The sequence below is a fragment of the Aspergillus aculeatinus genome, assembly GCF_003184765.1.
Source record: "Aspergillus aculeatinus CBS 121060 unplaced genomic scaffold BO66scaffold_12, whole genome shotgun sequence".
NCBI classification, from domain to species: domain Eukaryota; kingdom Fungi; phylum Ascomycota; class Eurotiomycetes; order Eurotiales; family Aspergillaceae; genus Aspergillus; species Aspergillus aculeatinus.
The window spans coordinates 432,221-451,191 of NW_020291481.1; the positions used below are offsets into that span (position 1 = coordinate 432,221).

At 52.0% G+C, this 18,971-nt stretch overlaps 6 protein-coding genes across 6 annotated transcripts; 1 reads left to right on the forward strand and 5 right to left on the reverse strand.

Moving 5' to 3' along the window:
* Positions 1-226: 226 nt before the first annotated feature.
* On the reverse strand, positions 227-2,310 carry BO66DRAFT_390097 (fructose-bisphosphate aldolase FBA1). Its single transcript, XM_025646930.1, has 4 exons — positions 1,742-2,310; positions 1,555-1,665; positions 1,191-1,493; positions 227-1,134 (listed from the first exon to the last, which is right to left on the reverse strand). The coding sequence occupies exons 1-4, from the start codon at positions 1,847-1,849 to the stop codon at positions 574-576; spliced, it is 1,083 nt and encodes a 360-aa protein (XP_025506211.1). The 5' UTR covers positions 1,850-2,310; the 3' UTR covers positions 227-573.
* A 962-nt stretch (positions 2,311-3,272) lies between these two features.
* Positions 3,273-5,621, reverse strand: BO66DRAFT_34665 (RCC1 domain-containing protein). Its single transcript, XM_025644586.1, has 4 exons — positions 5,421-5,621; positions 5,056-5,357; positions 4,419-4,921; positions 3,273-4,345 (listed from the first exon to the last, which is right to left on the reverse strand). The coding sequence occupies exons 2-4, from the start codon at positions 5,297-5,299 to the stop codon at positions 3,479-3,481; spliced, it is 1,614 nt and encodes a 537-aa protein (XP_025506212.1). The 5' UTR covers positions 5,300-5,357; positions 5,421-5,621; the 3' UTR covers positions 3,273-3,478.
* Positions 5,622-6,054: 433 nt separating this feature from the next.
* Positions 6,055-10,965, reverse strand: BO66DRAFT_409712 (bifunctional saccharopine dehydrogenase/ubiquitin carboxyl-terminal hydrolase; the record flags this gene model as incomplete). Its single annotated transcript, XM_025649200.1, has 10 exons — positions 6,055-7,990; positions 9,270-9,551; positions 9,611-9,682; positions 9,742-9,817; positions 9,867-9,963; positions 10,015-10,190; positions 10,249-10,275; positions 10,335-10,568; positions 10,725-10,805; positions 10,905-10,965. The coding sequence occupies 10 exons, from the start codon at positions 10,963-10,965 to the stop codon at positions 6,055-6,057; spliced, it is 3,042 nt and encodes a 1,013-aa protein (XP_025506213.1).
* A 595-nt stretch (positions 10,966-11,560) lies between these two features.
* Positions 11,561-12,747, reverse strand: BO66DRAFT_34866 (uncharacterized protein). The gene is made up of 2 exons (XM_025644660.1): positions 12,354-12,747; positions 11,561-12,245 (listed from the first exon to the last, which is right to left on the reverse strand). Exons 1-2 carry the CDS (start codon positions 12,397-12,399, stop codon positions 11,695-11,697), a joined length of 597 nt encoding a protein of 198 aa, XP_025506214.1. The 5' UTR covers positions 12,400-12,747; the 3' UTR covers positions 11,561-11,694.
* Positions 12,748-14,457, reverse strand: BO66DRAFT_34784 (uncharacterized protein). The gene has a single exon (XM_025644633.1). The coding sequence runs from the start codon at positions 14,336-14,338 to the stop codon at positions 13,097-13,099; it is 1,242 nt and encodes a 413-aa protein (XP_025506215.1). The 5' UTR covers positions 14,339-14,457; the 3' UTR covers positions 12,748-13,096.
* Positions 14,458-15,245: 788 nt separating this feature from the next.
* BO66DRAFT_390100 (putative RNAPII degradation factor Def1) lies at positions 15,246-18,903 on the forward strand. Its single transcript, XM_025646931.1, has 2 exons — positions 15,246-15,944; positions 16,025-18,903. The coding sequence occupies exons 1-2, from the start codon at positions 15,644-15,646 to the stop codon at positions 18,445-18,447; spliced, it is 2,724 nt and encodes a 907-aa protein (XP_025506216.1). The 5' UTR covers positions 15,246-15,643; the 3' UTR covers positions 18,448-18,903.
* Positions 18,904-18,971: the final 68 nt, after the last annotated feature.

Here is an 18,971-nt window from a genome sequence, read left to right on the forward strand (position 1 = left end):
ACGTCAACATTCAACCTTGTCAACATCGCCGATATATCCACGGTTCATATTGGAGCAGAAAAAGTCAATTGGTTTGACTGATCAATCCGTACTTTCCAGCACCTCTACCGGCCATGCGTTCAATCGAGTATGCTGAAGGGCTGTTCGTACAACCACTCGAGAGTCAGGAACGCGGAGGGAGGAAAGCAGACTATAACTAACTGAACTTGATTCAGTTATGCAACACCAGGGCTTGCGAGGATATCTGAGATGGTTGAGTCAACATCCATTCATGAATAGGAGAGATGAATCATGACAGATTTATACACGCCCTGCAATCAGCCATCGGAAAGTGATTCTTTCAGCCTACTTCACAAGTCAAGAAGCTCGACTACATACATCATCAACTCCAACCCCGCGCACATCAACCCATCAACAACAAATCACAAATCCATATTACGCTCACTCAAACACCTCCCCTCCCCATCCGAAGAATTAATGAAGAAATTGTTTTGAATTTATGTACTTGGTATCTGGTTTCGTCAAATCCGAAAACACATCACATCAGAGAAACATTAATAAGCTTCTTTTCGTTTACAGCTGACCAGCAGTGTTGAAGTCCTCCAGAGCGACCTGGACACGCTTGCTCATGGTCTTCTCACCCTCGCGGACCCAGACGCGGGGGTCGAAGAACTTCTTGTTGGGCTTGTCCTCGCCATCGGGGTTACCGACGGTGCTCATGAGGTAGTCCTTCTTGTTCAGGACGTAGTCACGGATACCGGTGAGGTAGGCGTACTGCATATCGGTGTCGAGGTTGACCTTGACAACACCGTAGCTGATGGCCTGCTTGTACTCCTCCTTGGAGGAACCGGAGCCACCGTGGAAGACGAAGAAAACGGGCTTGTCCTTCTTGGAGCCAGTCTTCTCCTTGACGTAGGCCTGGTGCTTCTCGAGGAGCTCGGGGTGGAGACGGACGTTGCCGGGCTTGTAGACACCGTGAACATTGCCGAAACCAGCGGCAATGGAGAAGTAGGGGCTGATGGGGGCGAGAGCGTTGTGGATGGCGAGGATGTCCTCGGGCTGGGTGTAGAGGGAGTTGTTGTCAACGTCCTCGTTGTTGACACCGTCCTCCTCACCACCGGTGATACCGATTTCCTGAAGCAATTATGTTAGATTGAATGAAGTGACACGGGAGTTCACACAATGCTTACCATCTCGAGCCACTGCTTCATGGGGGCAGCACGCTTAAGGTACTTGGCGGTGGTCTCAATGTTCTCCTCAACGGGCTCCTCGGACAGATCGATCATGTGGCTGGAGAAGAGGGGCTCGCCGTGGAGCTTGAAGTAGCGCTCGTCCTCATCGAGGAGACCGTCGAGCCAGGGAAGGAGCTTCTTGGCGCAGTGGTCGGTGTGGAGGACAACGGGGACGCCGTAGGCGGGAGCAATGCTGCGGATGTAGTGAGCAGCGGCGATACCACCGGCAATGGAGGCCTTCTGGCCGTCGTTGCTGACACCCTGGATTACACAGTCAGCCATTGCCCGTCTGGACGATGCACAGGACTCATGAAATACATACCTTGCCAGCGAAGTAGGCAGCACCACCCTGGGAGACCTGCAGGACAACGGGGCACTGCTGGTCACGGGCAGCCTCGAGGACAGCGACGACGGTGGAAGAGGAGGTCACGTTCTACAATGGTAGACGTGGGTTAGCTTTGAGCTGCTTTGAAGCTTTGGGAAGGCCAGTTCTGGCCTGCAATACTTACAATGGCGGGGAGAGCAAAGCCCTTCTCCTGAGCGTACTCGAAGAGACGGAGGACGTCATCACCGACGATGACACCGGACTTGCGGGAAAGCTTCTCAAGGACACCCATTGTGATCGTTTTGAAGTCTGATGGTTTACTAGTTAAGGTGATGAGTAATGGAGAGATAGAGAGATGAAGATTGGATGGGGAGAAGAAGAAGAGAAGAGAAAAGAGAAGAGGAAGAAGAGGAAGAGAGGAGAGGAAAGAAGGTTGAAATAAATTATGATGGGAATAGCTTTGGACTAACAGGCCTTTACCGAGCGACGAATACGGAGCTGGAGATTTAAATCGGGCAGGGAGGGGCAACGGGTGAGAGTACAAGGTTGCTAGGGAGAAACCACTCTGAGAGGACGATGTGAGAGGAGGGGGTGGGGAAGGGAGGATGCAGTGCAAGGGAAAAGGGTGGGTGGGTGGGCAAAAGAAAGAGAGGGGCAGTACGTAGTGACGAAGTGTGTCATGGAGGGGCACAGATTCGCAGTGCTCGAAGAACTCACCGGCTGGTGGGGAATGATGTGTTCAGTATGAAATCAGTGCTCAATGCTGTTTGTTGGCTTGTAGTCGAGCAAGAACCAGACGAAGAAGGTCACAGAAAGAAGAGCTTGAGGTCGAAGAAAGGGATCGAAACAGCCCCTAAAGTATGGTAAGTGAAGTCAGGTTACTCATAATTGAAACGTAAACCGGACAATTGAGGTCCGATGGATGATGAACTTGATGGATGATGCTTCCATTCTGAAGCCGCCGATGACGCGCGCTGCGGCCTGCAGGTCTCCATTCCTGCCTCATGTCTCAGGCCGCAGCCGGCTTCCCGGGAATCCCCGCGTCCCTCCCTTGACATCATCCCGGCCCGGCTTGTTCCACTTGCCTCCAGGCTGTCGAGCCTGCAGCTGGTCTACGAGGTGATTTCTTCCCCTCGACCGGTTGGTTTCTGCTTGCTTGCACTTCGCAATGATGATATGGTTGTTGTTCCGACCCTGAGCCCTTCTTGAAGGACTGCTCATCCTCATGCCCTCTAACTACTTTGACTGCATACAAGCTGAACCATACTGCCGTGTCCTCCAGCAACACAACACCGGCTATAGCTCTCCCCCCCCAATCCCTCCGTAAATCGGGTATATCATTCTATTCCTTCCCCGGGCTCTCCGTAATTCTTTCGTGCTTCCATCTATTATCCATCGGAAAAATTGACGGGGAGAATTCCTCCGGCCATGAGGTGCTGACATTTTCCAATCAATTCGTTCTATTTCTGCCCCCTCTCCCCAAGGGCCTAGACTGCGTTTACCCCAGTCCAGCTGATCTGCTCGAAACCAGCGATATACGGAGAAATAAGCAAGTAAAGGGCCAGGCGGTAGTGGAGAACCACCTCGACGGCCCCGGGTTTAGCCATAAGTCGGGGAGACTGCCGACTCCCGAGGAACGGCTTCTCTATCTATGGACCTGGGCTTGGGGTGATCAGGTACTAGAGCAGCATAGCGAGGATGTTCACTCTCAAGGCACAGAAGACATGTATGGTTTTAAGAAGAAAAAAAAAAACCAGAGAAGCAACGACTCTCAGCAAGATCAGATTGTATTCAACTGAAATAAAAAAAAAAGATTCCCATTATCGCGACATCACATTGTTAGCAATACAAGCTCTTCAAAAGCCAGTCCATCTAGAAAACGATAACATGAACACCCGCCAAATTTACATAGCTACTACTTTCATGCCTGCTCGCCGTTCACCTGCTGCGGTGAAGCTTCGCCAACTAGCATACTGAACTGTCCACCGGCCGAGGCACCGACCAGCTTCTTGCCGTTGACATGCTTGTTCTGGAGCAGAGTTGGTCGCTCGACTTCGTCAAGCTCACGGTGTCCGGCCTGGCGTTGGACGTTGAAGCCCCAGCTGTACGCCTTACCATCCTTGGTGATAGCGAAAGAATGATCACTGGAGGCAGTGGCGAAGACGATGTGCTCATCCTTGATATCGACCAACGGCGTGGCCTTGGTCAGGATACGAGGCCGGTCATGCTCATCGTGCACCAGATCATCCGCAGGCATATCGGCCAGGGCCAGACCAAGGGCCTTGTTGTCGACGCGACCCCAGGTCAGGCACTTGCCATCTTCCGTGACGGCGATGCTGTGGTCCTTTCCACCACAGATGCTGACGATCTTGTTGAACTCGCGGAAGGACTTGACCTCAGTGGGGTAGAGAACCACAGCATCGCTCTGGCCCGCACTCATAGGAACAGCAGTCTGTCCAAAGTTGTTCGAGCCCCAAGCGTGCACATGGCCGTTTTTGCGGACAGCGAAGGAGTGGTACGAGCCGGTGCCGATGCTGACAACTCCTGAGGGCAAGGCACACTTGCCGGGAACGAGACTCTCCAACTTGCCGTGCAGGCGGCCGGAGATTCTCCGTCCCAGCTGGTTCTGTTCCTCGCATCCCCAGGTGAAGACTTGGCCGCTGGAAGTGAGCGCCATGAGATGTTGTGCACCGGCAGCAAGTTCGGTCACTTTCTCGAGTCCGGGAATCAGGATCGGCGTGCGCTGGAACTTGGTGTCAGGGGAAAATCCGATGACACCGTTGCTTCCCTAGGAAATTGTAAGTATGGAAAAAATGCAAGTTGTACTGATTTCCCCCAAGAGACTTCGAAGAAGAACCTACTCTGAAAGTACCCCAACCATAAACCTTTCCTTCCTGGGTGAGAGCAAACGTTGCGCTGTCAGTGGCTGCCAGTTGCGTGAAGACAGTGCCCTTGGGGAAATGAGCCGAGTCGACCGCCATGGGCGTGGCCTCCTTCATGTTCAGGTCGACCTCGTCATCGTCCGAGTCGGAATCCGACTTGTCCTCCTTGTCATCCCCGTTAACGCCGTTGGTCTCGTCGACCTCCTTCTTCTCTTCCTTGGTATCACGCCCAAGGGTTCCCTCATCGTTGACACCCCAGGTGAGAATCTTGTTATCATGCGTCAGAGCCGCCGAGTGGACACCTCCCACAGCCAAGTAGACAACACCGACGGTGTCTGCGGCGAGCTTGGGGTTGAGGACGGGGCCCGGGATTTCCGATTTCTTGGTCGCGTCCCCGAGACCGAGCTCACCGTAGCAATTCGTTCCGAAGACGTAGACGTCTAGTCGTTTTGTGGGAGGGTGGTTGATGACCGGAGCAGGCGCTTCTATCATGGAGGAAAGGCCCTCATGTCAGCTAGGATGATCGGGCGCAGCGACAATCGTCCGCGCGAAGGCGTGTGTGCGCGCGCGCGATGATAGTGTTTGATGACCTGGGGAATGTTTAGTTCTCACTCACCTTCCTTCTGTTTCTTCTGGACGCGCGCGACAGGAGCGGAAGCCTCATCGTCAGACTCAGCAGCCTTTCGTTTCCGGCTGGCAGGCGCAGTAGTAGTTTTTGGAGCAGCCGCCGCCTTAGTAGTTGCTTTGGACTCTGTCTTTTTCTGGGTTTTCGTAGGGGCGGTAGCTTTGGAGGATGCGGTTGTCGCTTTGCGACCGTCGGTGGAGGCGGCGGCTCCGCGGGTTGCGCGTTTGGGAGGCATGGTAAATTGAGAAGAGAAAAAAAAAGGAAGAGAAATTCTGTTTGTTCCTCTTTTTTGACTAATGCAGAACGTCAGGGATGAAATTTGAGCGCAGTTGCGTATTTGTTTTGTAGCGACCTACTTCAGGGTTTGGATTTCGCTAATGTAGGTAAGTTATGTGTGTTCTCCGAACGTTATGTGATGGACGGGAGGAAGTGGGAAGCAAGTTAGTTAGCGATGGGGGTGTGTTGTGAGTGTTGTGTTAGTGTTGCCTGACTGGAACAGGTCAAACCACAATTCCTATTATTATTATTTTTAAAAAAAGATAATAATAAATAATCACAACAAGACCTGGACTTCCCGACAACCTTCCATGCACTTTACCCGGTAAGTCCAGGACTTGAATTCTCGGATCCACCCGCCTTAAAGCAGGGCAAGCTGCCATGCCCGCCGGCGCCAATCATAGCTTGTAATTGGGCGGAATGCGGTCGCGGTATGGATGACTAAGTAATTGTTTGACTCTGGGGGGGGGGAGGTGAGTGAATCATTCCAACAAAGATACCACGTACAAGGCCATTCAATGAGTTCTTATTTAGACATCAAGAAAGTACCCTATACTCTCGTTATGGGCTCTGGTCCAATAGATCATGTACCCGATTATGACCATCATCCCCTGTGGTACTACTATTCCAAACTGGTATCCATCTTTCTATGGATATGTCCAATATGTACACCTGCGAGACCTTTATTCTCTATGTATCTTCGTTGCACCCAAGCTATGCACTAGTATTTGGCCTTTCCAACTCATAGAACAAGAGATATACCTCTTTCTGCATGCCCAGAACATCCGATGTTTTACATTCCTTGACCTTCTCGTCGGAGATGCGCCACCATCTATCATTTTGCTTGCGACGACGGCGGTGCCGGAAGCTGGAAGCTACTGAGGTCTCTGCCGTATGTGTTGTTGGCTGCGTGCCTAGATCACTGGTGAGAGACGTTCTCGAGAAGGTCTTGCTCCAGCGTCCACCATCATTCGCTGGACTGAGTGGATCAGAAACAGGCGACAGGTTTTGCTTGGATGTTGTTGAGCGAGAACGGTTGCTCTGGAAAGAAAGCCTCGAGCTCGATGTAGTAGGACGAGTAGTCGGCGATAAGGGGGTGTTCGATTGGGACGATGCTTTAGACTCTTTGCTTGAGGTGGAGCGGGAAGGAGCTGGGGAAGATTGCGACGAGTGACTCGGTGGTTCTGAAGGTGTCGAGATACTGAGCGCAGAGGGCTCACGCCCGGAAGACTGACGAGCTCCGAGCCTTGGACTTGGTGCCTCAGAAGGATTCTCACTGGTTGCTCGACTCTGCGCGTAGGAGCTGAATGCATCGGGGGTCGAAAAGGGGGCATAAAGATGGTTACGGCGGAAAGACTCGTAGTGTCCACTGTTATGACTACCTTTGTGGCTGACAATCGCCAGCAGTCGGTACCATTTCTGACTCAAGATACCGCCTAGAGGAAGACGTTCAGGGAAAGACACCTTCGCAGCATTCTTGGATGAACTGCTCTGATCAAAGATGGAGCGGGAAAGATGAATGGCAATAATCTTGGGAAATGCGACGATCCGCATATGTCGTGCGATCTTTCGCTTTGGAGCCAGCTCTGAAGGGGGCAGACTGACCCCTTCTAAGCTACCTTCGGGATCTGTGGAGATGGCGGTCTGTATGCGCTCAATCTCCATCTCGAGTGTTCTTCTCTCCTCACCCGAGCGAGCCGTGGTCAGATCATGCTTTTTGATATCTAAAGCATGCTGCAGTCGGCACCGGTCACACTTGAAGTCGTCGATATACTCTGTCTTGAGTAGACCATCGAAACAGGCGCTGAGTGTAGTTGAGCTCTTCTGAGGGACCTGCAGCGTCAAATTGACGAACGATGTCTGGTTCGGCTTGTATTTGTAATGACAAAATTGGCATTCAATTTGAGATTCGAGCTTTCCCTCGAAAGGAAAGCTGTGTTCATTCTCAATCTCCTTGAGCTTAGTATCAATGATTGCTGGGAGACCATTTGGGGATCCGTCATCGATGCGCACTTCGATGTCCGTTGGGCTTTTCGCTGGAAGCTCATTATCCGAGTCAGCGACCTGGTTAGGCTCGCCTATGCCTTTCGCTCGCAGTCGGGCCTTGACTCCTGCGTGGTATTCGTCACAGAGCCTCTCGGCTACAATTTGGAGGAATTCCTGCGCGTCCTGTTGACTCCGACTAATTCGTGTCCGGTAAGCGTACTCGAGTGACTGAATGAATGGTCGCGCAGATATCGTTTTCTTGTATATAGGACGCTCATTCAGGCGATCCAGCATCTCCTTGAGCGCCCTAGTGATGGTCCCTTGCTGCAATTCTCGTATTTTGTCCGGTTTCCCATCGCGTGGGATCTCGTCTAATGGTGGGAGGAGACTGTAGATCTCGAGACCATCCAACTCCCGTCGATGCAGTTCTCTGATCAGGTAAACTCGCAGCTCCCCGAGGCCGGCAAGGGCCTGCAGCACGGAATTGATGAAGCAGTCATTGGCAGGATTCGACAACCCAACAATACTCTTCTTGCGACCGCTGTCGCTTGACTCATCTCCATCGATCGTGTAATTGGGTCCGAAAACGTAGAACAGGGCGACGGCCGCAAGAGATGCCCCAGCCGCATATGCGGCGACTGTGGTTGACTTCTCCTGCATCGCTCTCTTGAGTGAGGTGGAGTAGGTACAGGCTGGGCCAGACTGGATTGCGATATATGTGCAGACTATCGAGGTCGATGCTATAGCCGCTCCATGGGACAAATGTGCCACGGAGGGTGGACAATCGAGTGAACACAGGCAGACGGATTGTCACGCCAAGACGAGTCTTATTGAGTTTTCCTTCGACTTTCCAACTAGGCACGTATATGTACAAGCGGGCTGGCACTGCTCGGGGGGCTCGGGGATGGAGTACGATTCGCTTCACGGAAGCTCTAGTGGAATACTAATCGTCAGCTGTCTTGCCCTCATAGACCGAGGGATGTGGAGAGAAAATGGGGTAAGGTTTAGGGAGAGGGGGGGGAGGGGGCGTCAATCAGAGTGACAATCTCACCCAGACCGAGTCTAGTGTACTGTAATCAATTGACTACACTGCATAATAGCACAAGTAGTCATTCGGTATGCTCATCTCAGTACAAATGCTGCAATGCAGGTTGTCCCGGTGCAGGCAGGAGGCGGCAAAAGCAATAAAGCATTGATCCTCTTGCTGGGTTATCTCGGAGGTTCTTCAGCGCCGAGCGCCCCGTATTCCTCGTGGACCCCCAATGTTGCCCGACGCAATCTGATTTCCCCACAAATGGTATCCAGAGCTCATCGCCCTTTTAATTCTGGCTCGTCAGTGGTGAGAGCAGTATTGAATGTGAGGCAAATTAATGGGTTATGTGGCCCCCTAGCCGGCTGGACAAGGCGAAAAGCCTTGAAGGAAGAACATCTGCTGATAATGTGCAGATCCCTTGCTGCTTCCACTGTACGGTCATGATCCCGATTAGACGGGTTATTTGAACTTATAAGCGAATCGATCATTTACCCTTTCCCCTTCAAAAACTGTAAAAATGAGAATATCTGGTGCATGCGGCCCGACTCCATGGACAAGGCTTGGAAATTGAAGTGGAGAGTGTTGTTTGACACTTGAATCAGCAGATCCAACTAACTTTTGGCCTCAGGCCACCCGGTCTCCTAGTAACATCCAGTGCCAAAGCGTCTCCCATATATATGGCACGGTAAGATGGTTCTAGAATCAGAATATTCAAAAAACGAGCAAGTGGTTTAAATTGCTTTTAGACCTGTCTAATTTTATGGCATGACGTAAACCAGACGACAATCCATGACATGCAAAACAACCGTAAAAAAGTCCAGCAAAGGCATCATGACAGGTATCCAAGAAGATTTGTACAGAATGACTTTCAAAAGAAAAGTCGGCAAAAATCACACAAAGGTATATCTACGCGCGGAAGGATTCAGGCAAGGTAGCGACCTTCTCCTGGAAGAGATCCTCGGCCTGCTTCCAGACGCGGGCATTCTCCCGGTCCTTGAGCTGGAGCAAGCTGGGAAGCAGAGCCTGGCTAAATTGCTCGGAACTCTCACGGGGCAGGAGAGATGGCAGGTGGTCGATACTGATCACACTCAAGGGAGGACCCTGCGTGCCAGCCGGCAGGGTGACAGGTACCGTAGGCTTGTCAAAGGTAGTTGTGATGTTGTACACGGGGATAGGGTTGTGGGGGTTCGTGCTTTGCAATGCTTATGTTAGCTGGAGCCTTTTAATAAGACAAGCGAGAATCAAACTTACGTATCAGCGCTCACGTCGCAGATGACCGACAAGCGGCGGTTGGGTGTGGCGAGACTTTCAGGTGTAACGAAACTAGATTCGTCATTAGCCTTCAGAAGAAAGGTAGTTCGTGGATACATGGGAGAACTAACGGAGGGATGGGAGAAGATAGGTAAATGCAGTTGACGAAGATGTCTGCGTCTTCAATGATTTCCTTGAAAGGACCACCTATGAGGTGTTAGTGGCTGATCAAGGGTTTTGTTCGAGCGCAGCATACCCTTCTTGGTCTCCGCCATATCCCACTGGATGATGTCAGACTCAGGGATACCAACATCCTTAGCCAGCTGCACGGCGCCGTTACCACAACGACCAAGCTATATATTGTCAGATGTCTCCTTTGTGACCAAATCGGGTTCAATACTCACAGCTCCAATCACAAGCACCTTAGGGGAGCGGCCGGACTGCTTCTTTCCAGCTTCCAAAGACTCCTTGACAGACTTGATCAGAAGATCCTGGTTGGCATAGGGTTCCTCTCCAGGCAGGGGCTCGCCCTCAGGGTGAGTCAATTGCCATGCCCAGTTCTTGACGGCCAAAGCGGAACCTGTATAGATATATTAGTTAAGAAGCCCGAGGCGAATTCCAACCATGGATATACTCACCAGCATAACCAGCAGACCATCCAAAAGCTGTCACACAACATTATCAGTCAGCTGCAATAACCACGAAGTCAATCATGGAATCATACCAGCTACTCTGCGTCCGGATTCATCCTGGAGGAACTCGAGGTCCAGCAGGACACCACCACCCCGGGGCCACCGGCTCAAAACCTTCTCCCAGCCACCCTGCTGCTTGTAGCAGTGTGCGAAAGAGATGTGAACGTGCTCAAGAGGAAAATCATCTTCAGGCAGCTCCTTGAGACCCAGGACGTAGGCGTCCTTAGGAGCATCCTTAACCCATGAACCCTCCTCGACAAGAGGCGCTCCGACCTTTATCAGACAGGTGTGAGATTCGCGTCGCAATGAGAACAGTGTAATCAGACTTGCATACCTTGGCAAATTCCTCATCTGAAAGAGCAAGTAATCAATTAGAAACTGAGTCCCCCAAAGTTCATTACAAGTACGTGATTTAAACTTACCATCGAAGATGCGCTGAGTAGAGCGCTCAACAGTCACCTCATATCCGGCGTCGATGAGAGCCTTGCAAGTGGTGGGAGTCACTATACAAGATTAGTATGAGGAGGTGACGAGGCATATGAAAGTAAATCGAGTGCAGCTTTCGCCAATTGAGTCTAACTGCAAGATAGCGTTGTACTTACAGGCGGAACGAGCCTCAGCGGGCTTGGTTTCAGCGCGCAGCCAGATCTTGTTGGACGGCATGATGATTTTTTGATTTGTTCTTGGAAGTTGCACGCAATTGAAGTTAAGGAGTTAAGGAATAATTTCTAGACTTTCCAGCAAAAGAAAATAAGTTTATAGCTACCAGGCCTATGACACACACTTGCCCCCTACGGTGATGGCGGGGTCGAAGAGTGTTGTTCCGTTCCGGGATGTGACTCAGCGACGATCAAGCCGATGTCGGCGATTAGCAGATGAGACACGCTATCATTGGACTGGATTCGATGGGCCTGATCCAATGACCCCAATAGTGTTATAATGGGGCTTTGTGCATCTAGTCTAGCAAATCAGCTCTGCTATGATGACAAGTGTACTCCGTAGTCACCCACTTGCGCAGAGCCGGGACAACGTACGGTTTGAAATGCCGATACTTGAGTATTGGATATGCAGTTTGCGGAAGTAGTGTAGCAATGATACCGTCTAATGAAATGACCAAGGATCATTGCTACCTGAATATGGATGCTGTTCAATGATCTAGCGCAATGATTATGGTGCTCTTGGAAACGATACCCTAGCCGATCGCATAATCTGTTAAGGTTGATTATTGCTTAACATTGACCATGTCGACATACACTTCGGGCACAGAATTTCACGCAGGAACACAAGTAGCAGAATCAAGACTGGTCAATGTCCAGCACGATCATCGCCGTGTGACTAAAGAAGACTTTCCCTTATGACCGCAAGATCAGTTCCTGATAGTGGTAGGTTTGATTAAGAAGCAATCTTGGTACGACTCCGCGTTCGGCTGCCAATGCCATCCGTGGGAATATCCCTGTTCGGCGCGTCCTTTCTCTTCTTGGGCCGACCTGCTGAGGTCTTAGGGTCGTTAGCAGGCTGACTCGATTTTGTAACCGAAGGAGCCGACAGTTCGTCCTTGACAGCGACATGCTGTTCCTTCGTCTTCTGTTTCTTGGACGTATGCTCTGGTGCATGCTCGGAGCTTGATTTAACAGTATCAGCTTGCATCGAGCTTGGTGCATGTTCACGCTTTTCAAACTTTGCACCAGTACTCCGCTGCTCGGATTGTCTCTCATCGCTCAGATCAGCCGATGCTGTTGTAGTTTTAGTAGTCTGATCACTTTGTTGCGTTTCGCGGGAGAAGTTCATCCCATCGCCAGCTTTTCCATGTGTACCGGAATTACTTTCATCGTTAGACTGTCTCTCATTCATAACCTCCTTAAAGGTTCCGTTGCGCTCCGCTAGGAGTGGGGCATCGTCGATGGAGGGTTTCTTCGCACCAGCTTCCACGGTCCTGGTCGATTCTGGGGTAATGACGTCAATGCAGGAGCAAATATTGGTCAATTTGAGTCAACAAATCGCTGTGTTATCAAACAGAGACCCACAGCCCAGCTGCGAATATGCAGACATACCATAAGGCGTAGGAGTTTTGGAGTTGATGGTCCGTTCGGAAGCCATAGCTAAGCGTGCGACAAGGAAACAGCTGAGGTGTGGTAGTGATGGGCCTACCTGATATAGTACCCAAGATATGCAGAATAATTTGATCTGAAATATGGGAAAGGATCGATTGTAGGCAGAGAAAGAATATTGCGATTGATAATCAATAGATCAGAGAGAGTGAGGTGAGGTTGCGCGGTGACGTTTGCCAGAACAACAAGCGACGCTTCCCCGTTCCACACGGAGACTCAATCTCGGTTGCCCGCATTCCGAGGCTCTGAAGGTTGACTGGGCCTGGAACTTGAGCTGAGGAGCTCAGCATCAGCACATGTCCGATCGAAAGAGTTGGGGGAACCAATGAACATGATTCAGCGGCTTGGATCACGGAATATTAATAAGCCTTGGCGATAACGACTAGGTAGTATTCAGTAGTTAGCTGCACGAGACTGATGCAGCGCACTCTCCATAGACAAAGCAGAACTAGAATTGGTTCGCTCTTTCAAAGGGCTGAGCCATTGGTGAACGGAGTAGGTGCGCTGATTTCGTGTGATCGTGAGCAAGGACGTAAGGACATAGATGTAATCGAATGGATCCTCATGATCTATTATCGAAAGCCGAAATTACTACCAGCTTAACCTTGCACCTATGTGTTTGCATCGGCGCAAGACGTGCGAATTCTCCTCGGACAGCGTGTCTAGCTTTTTTGTGCAGAAAGCCATCAAGCGGGCTCGAGGCGTGCCAACTCAAATTGAGCTGATTGTACTTCCTCGGGATCGAGATGCTGTGATATCGTCTTCTGCATATACTTTGCCAGCCAAGCAGCATGCACAGTCCTATTTTGATCAAGCAGGATGCGAAGGGCTGTGAAGCCAGCACGCATGAAATGCTCTCGTCTCACCTTGGACCATGATGCGGTCCGATCCTGTGGGAGTGCTTGGACATAGAGAACGTAGGGCCTGCCATCCGGCTGCGTGGGATGATGCATACACACACAGGCATGAAGCAACGAATTGGCAGCCACGGTGTTGATGATGTGTACATAGTTCTCATAGAGGTTTGGCTCCACGCCACCGGCATGTTCCGGTTCATTCTGTATGATTTGTTGGCCGAGATGGCCCCCAGCAGAAAGGAGGGTTGCCCTCCAGAACTCGTCGTCTATTATCGAAGTCTGATCAAGAGTAGTGATGCTACCGGCGGAAACGTACAGTCGCATTGCGGACTCTATTCCACCCCCGTACCGAGCCTCAGCAAGCACGAGGTCATTCAGAAGCCCACCGAACCAGATCCGCGCGTCTTTCTTCTTGAGTCGGAACGTTTCACCTCCAAGGGCGTCTTGCTGTGCTAGCAACTTTAACCAAGTTGAAGCTACGTTTTGCATATTTTCAGCAACCAGAAACTTGGTAATGAGAGGTGTTATTTGCGGCAGGAACAACAATCGTCTAGACTGCGGATCGGAGGCAGACCACCAACTGGCAATTCTTGATGCAGTCCTGGAATCCCTCATTGCCTTGACAAAGTCATCGCCCGACTTCTTGCCACTCAGTAGGAGTAACTGAGACACCAGACAATTGCTCAAAGCAGAGGAAGTGACATTGCCTGCGGCGGCCAACTCTTCGAATACCACCATGGGTTCTTTTGCCAGTCTGGCGTCCTGGCTCGGGTCCTTGACCCTGACCTCCTTGCGGGGTTGTACTCGGAACAGCGGATTGTCTAAGATTGATTGGAGATGTTTGTCCGTCGCATAGCTGGAAGACTCGGGATTCTTCGGCGGATGGTCCTCGGAGACTTCATCTTTGTCGAGAGTAGGGGTACGGGCGGCAGGATATTCGCGATCGAGTTGACGCCGAAAGGAGGATGTAAGGGCATTGAGGAGTTGTTGCGACTGCCGAGGAGTCCGGGGCAATGGGGGATGAAGGTTCTTAAGCCAGGGAGCGTAATTTAAACTTGGCGTGCCTTTCATGGCGTAATGACGGCTGACTGGAGAAGAATTTGTGACTCGATTAAGCAAGATTGGTCAAAAGCGACGCAACGGACAAGAGTCAGCAGCAGTGTTCTATGCTTAGACCCAGAACGGCCGAGGAGATGCGTTGCAGTGACGATGGGCCAACATGACGGGCACCATATTATGGGCTAGTCAAAATGAGGCACAGATCATATGGGCGGGCGGTTACTCATGGCAAACGATCATTCGACCCAAACTGACGGGCGGTGAGCGAGGGCTGCTGCCACCTCACCACGCAATTCGCCCCATGGAAGGACCGATGGTGTAAGATTACAGAAAGAAATGTACAGGTAGTACTGAGGTATCATGGCTGAGATGTAAAACCAATAGGCCATTGAGCTAAGAAGGATTATATTCATGCCTCGGATCAATGTAAGACGGATTGAGTTGTCTCACAGATTGTGAATTAATAAACTGTAGTTGTCAATAATGCCCCCACCTTAGTTATCAAGTACGAGTACTCGAGTAACTTCACTAAGTTATAATGGATGACGAAATTCACAGAGGTAGGCTAGGTAGTTTACATAGTTTACATAGTGACAAGCTTAACTAACTACTAGGTACCCCGACATAATTCATCATTACAGCAGGGCTGCTGATAGGTACGGTAAGGAACCACTTCGTACAGTATGGAGGAAGTATAGTAAGATCATTAGCCAATGATAAAGCTGTATTTTCCTGGGCTGCGCCCGATGAATCTGCGTGTACTGTCATTTAACTGTTCCAGCTCTGTTTCGTCTTGTCTTCCGCCCTCAGCACACTCCCTCCCCCATCCAATTCCATGAACTCGATCTGCTAAGCTAAACTTTCTGCACCTCCTACCTACCAACCTACCTGTACTCTTTCCCCCTTCAACTTTGCCCACCTATTTTTCCCTCTCTTTCTCTCTCTTCTCTTTCTCTTCCAAAGAATTTATTTCCTTTGGTGTGTGTCAACTTTGTTCTCTCCAGCCTCTCGTATTCTTTTTTTTTTCCTTTTCTAAACTTCTCCAGCTCCCCTTCCTCGAATCTCTCAAGAACTCCCCGACTCTATTGGCCCTTGTGTGCCTTCTTAGTGGTTCTTGGGTGCTGCTGACCTCTCTCGTGAGGCTGCATCTCCATCATTGCTACCGTACACTAAATTACGACCTTTTACCCGCTTTTTCTTCCCACTAGCCGCACCTTGTTTTCTCCCCTTCAACTACCTTGGGTCACTCTCCATTCTCTTTCTTCCTCCCTTTACCATCTCTCGATACGGGAGATTCACAAATAACAACTACACGATATGTCTGAAATTCAATCAAGGCCTTCTGCCTCTCGTGGCAGAGTATCTGCCCGTGGCGGTCGTGGCGGCTATAGCTCCAGAGGTGGTCGCGGTGGTAGCAGATCCACAAAGGCAGACAACTCAGAGGGCGCACCCGCCACATTCGAAGATGAAGGAGAAATCGGCCAGATGAAGAAGAAGTACTCCGACACCCTGCCCATGCTGAAGGAATTGTTCAGCGATTGGACCGATGAGGATCTCATCTTCGCTCTCGAGGATGCTGATGGTGACCTGGAGGCAGCAATTGATCGCATTAGTGAAGGTCTGCTCTTTTCCCCGTATTCCAATGCCTCGCTACTCGCTTTCGGTCAGCCACTGACATTGGTTCGTGTCTCTACCCAGGCAATGTCTCTCAGTGGGGTGAGGTAAAGAAGAAGACCACAGACCGCAGCCGTCCTAAGCCCAAGGAGGTACAGAGCACCCCGACCGAGTCAGTCATCCCCTCTGTCCGCGGGGGCCGTGGACGCGGTGGGTTTGAAGGCCGGGGCCGTGCTCGTGGAGATCGGGGCCGTGGTGGTCGCGGTGGCAGGGCTGCTGTACACACCAATGGCGCCCGTACTGAGAAGCCAGCTGTCGCTACCAACGTGACCGATACCCCTGCTACTGCTGCTCCCGAGCCCACCGCAAACACCAAGACTGAGAACACTGTCGATGCTGAACCTGCAGCAACCTCCGAACCCGCCGATGCCCCGAAAGACAACGCCCAGGACGTTCCTAAGCCCAGTGTGGTCCCCGGAGGAGCGAAGACGGGATGGGCCAGCTTGTTTGCTAAGCCCACGCCGCCACCCCAGCCGAAGAAGCCTGTTGCTCCCGCTCCTGTTCAGGCCCCCGAGAAGCCTGCTGCTGCACCAGTGGAGGAGCAGAAACCAGCTGAGCCTACTCCTGCGCCGGCTCCTGCTCCTGTTTCGGCTCCTGCACCGGCTCCTGTGCCTGCACCGGTTCCCGCTCAGGCTCCTGTTCCTGTCCCTGTTCCCCTCCCTGTTCCAGTGCCTGCACAGAAAGCTCCCGAGCCTGTCATCCCTCAGACTCTGTCTACCGAAGAACCAACCACCGTCAGCCCTCCTGCACCCGAAGTGCCCGCTCCCAAGGACGATCTGACCAGGAACAACCTCGCCCAGATCCCCGACGTCTCTCCTCCCGCCCCGACCGCTACCGCAGCTAGCACTGTGGGCAGCACTCTTGAGTCTGCTGCCAATGCTCCGGTTGCTGCAACTCCCACCCGTGTTCCGGCCAGCATCCACCCCAGTAGTGCTCTGAAGCACAGCACTCGCACTCCAGGCACCCAGCGTCGTGTTATGGAACAGCAGGAGGCCGTGGTTATGCCAGGCAACCACGCCGTGGACCGCGCGGCGGTCCAGTTTGGCAGCATGGGACTGAATGGCGATGCTGTTGACGTTGACATCGATGAGAACAGGGAAGATGCGGAAACCCGTGCTCAACCTCCTCAACATTCTCCCGTCGCTCCTCGCGCCTCTTTGCCTCCTTCCACCCAGGCCCAGGCTCCTACCGAAACCCCTGCAGTTGCCCGCCCGGCTCCGGGACTTCCTCCTGTGCCCCAGGTGTCTGCTGCCGACAACTCGTTTGCCGACTTCTCTCGCTACACTGATGCCCACAAGCCCTATGATCCCTTCACCCAGCAGGTTTCGCAGCCCCAACCTCAAGTTCAGGAGCCGTTCGCCAACCAAGCTCCTATTCAGCCAACTGCCACTACCGGCAGCGAGTACTCGCCATTCTATGCCGTTGACCAGCGTCTTCCTTACAACTACTACGGCTCCTACGGTCAGTCTCAGGATGCCACTGTGGCTGCCCAGAGAGCAGGATTTGGGGTCTCTGGCGCCGAAGTGCAGCCGCACGTCCCTACCACCCAACCCCCCAGTCGCTACGGTCATGTCGAGGCCCCCAACAGCGGTCACACCACCCCCAACCCAACCCTTCCGGGCGCTACTCAGACACCAACGGCTCAGCACATGCCAGGCCAGGGTGCCCATAACTACGGATACGGATACCCCTACTACTCGAACCCTCACTATGCTTCGTACATGAGTGGAATGAACCAGTACGGCAGAAACCGTCCGATGTACGATGATGCTCGCAGATACGACGACCACTACATGCCCCACAGCAATCAGTACGGCTACGGAAGCCAGTATGGCCCCTATGGTGGCAAGGGTGGAATGTACGGTCAACCCCACGCCTTCTCTTATGATCACACCTCCTCCCCCGCCACGGCGGCTTCTTTCAACCAAACCATCCCTGGCCGTGACTCGGTCTACGGTCGTACTGGATCTGCCCAGCCATCGGAGAGCCAGCAGTCCGCTGCGGCGGGTTCAAATGCTTTCGGAACCGGTATGTCGGACGTCTTTGGTCGATCCCAGGGCAGCTTCGGCCAGAACCAGCCGATCACCCAACAGCCTCCTGTGACGTCCGAGGAGACAAAGAGCTTCGATACTCCTAAGGCGGCTGGACCCAGCCCCTCTCTTGCGCAGGCTAACCGCCCCGGTTCTGCCACGAACAGCGCCCCGGGTCAGCCTCAGGCCCAGAGTGGCCTTCCCCCGCTGCAGGGTCAGCAGGGTCAGCAGGGCTTTGGTGGCTACCCCCACCTGAACCCCCAGTACGGCGGCGGCTTGGGTGGTCTCGGCGGTCACCAGGCGGCCGGTTCTCAGACCCACCACCAACCCACTGGCTATGGTAACTACGGTGGCGCAGGCTTCGCTAACTATTATGGCAACACACGTGGAGGTTGGGGAGGCAATTACGGTCACTAAAGGGATTATGGCGTTACATCTTAACTGGTGATCAAATCTACATTGGCTCTTTCCCCTTGCTTTTCCCTTTGCTTTTTATTTTCTTTGCCATTAATCTTGGGGTACGGCAAACCCCGGTAAGGAAAATATCTCATCTTATATGCCACCTGTTAACACATATTTCCCCTTTTATGTTCTCCTCACGTGTGTAATCTGTACTCTCCACGAGAGCTTGGCTGGTTGCTTCTTTGGTTGATTTCCCCCGCGGGGTTGCACTCACGATGTACTGAATGGAAAAAAAACGTTTGCTCTTTGTGTTTCTGATGCTTTGCTCTTTTCTCCTCTCATGGTTCACGGCATCTGCCGATGTCCTTCAACTGACTCTTGATGGTTTCCCTCGCGAATTTCCTTTTTTTTTTCTCCCTCTACATTCAACTCGGTGTCTGGCCTACGAAAAAAAAACCTTTCCCGCTTAAGCTCTTGCTCTTGTCGACTTTGCATACTTTTTCGCTTCCTGTACTACTTCTTTCTTGGGGTTTGGCTGG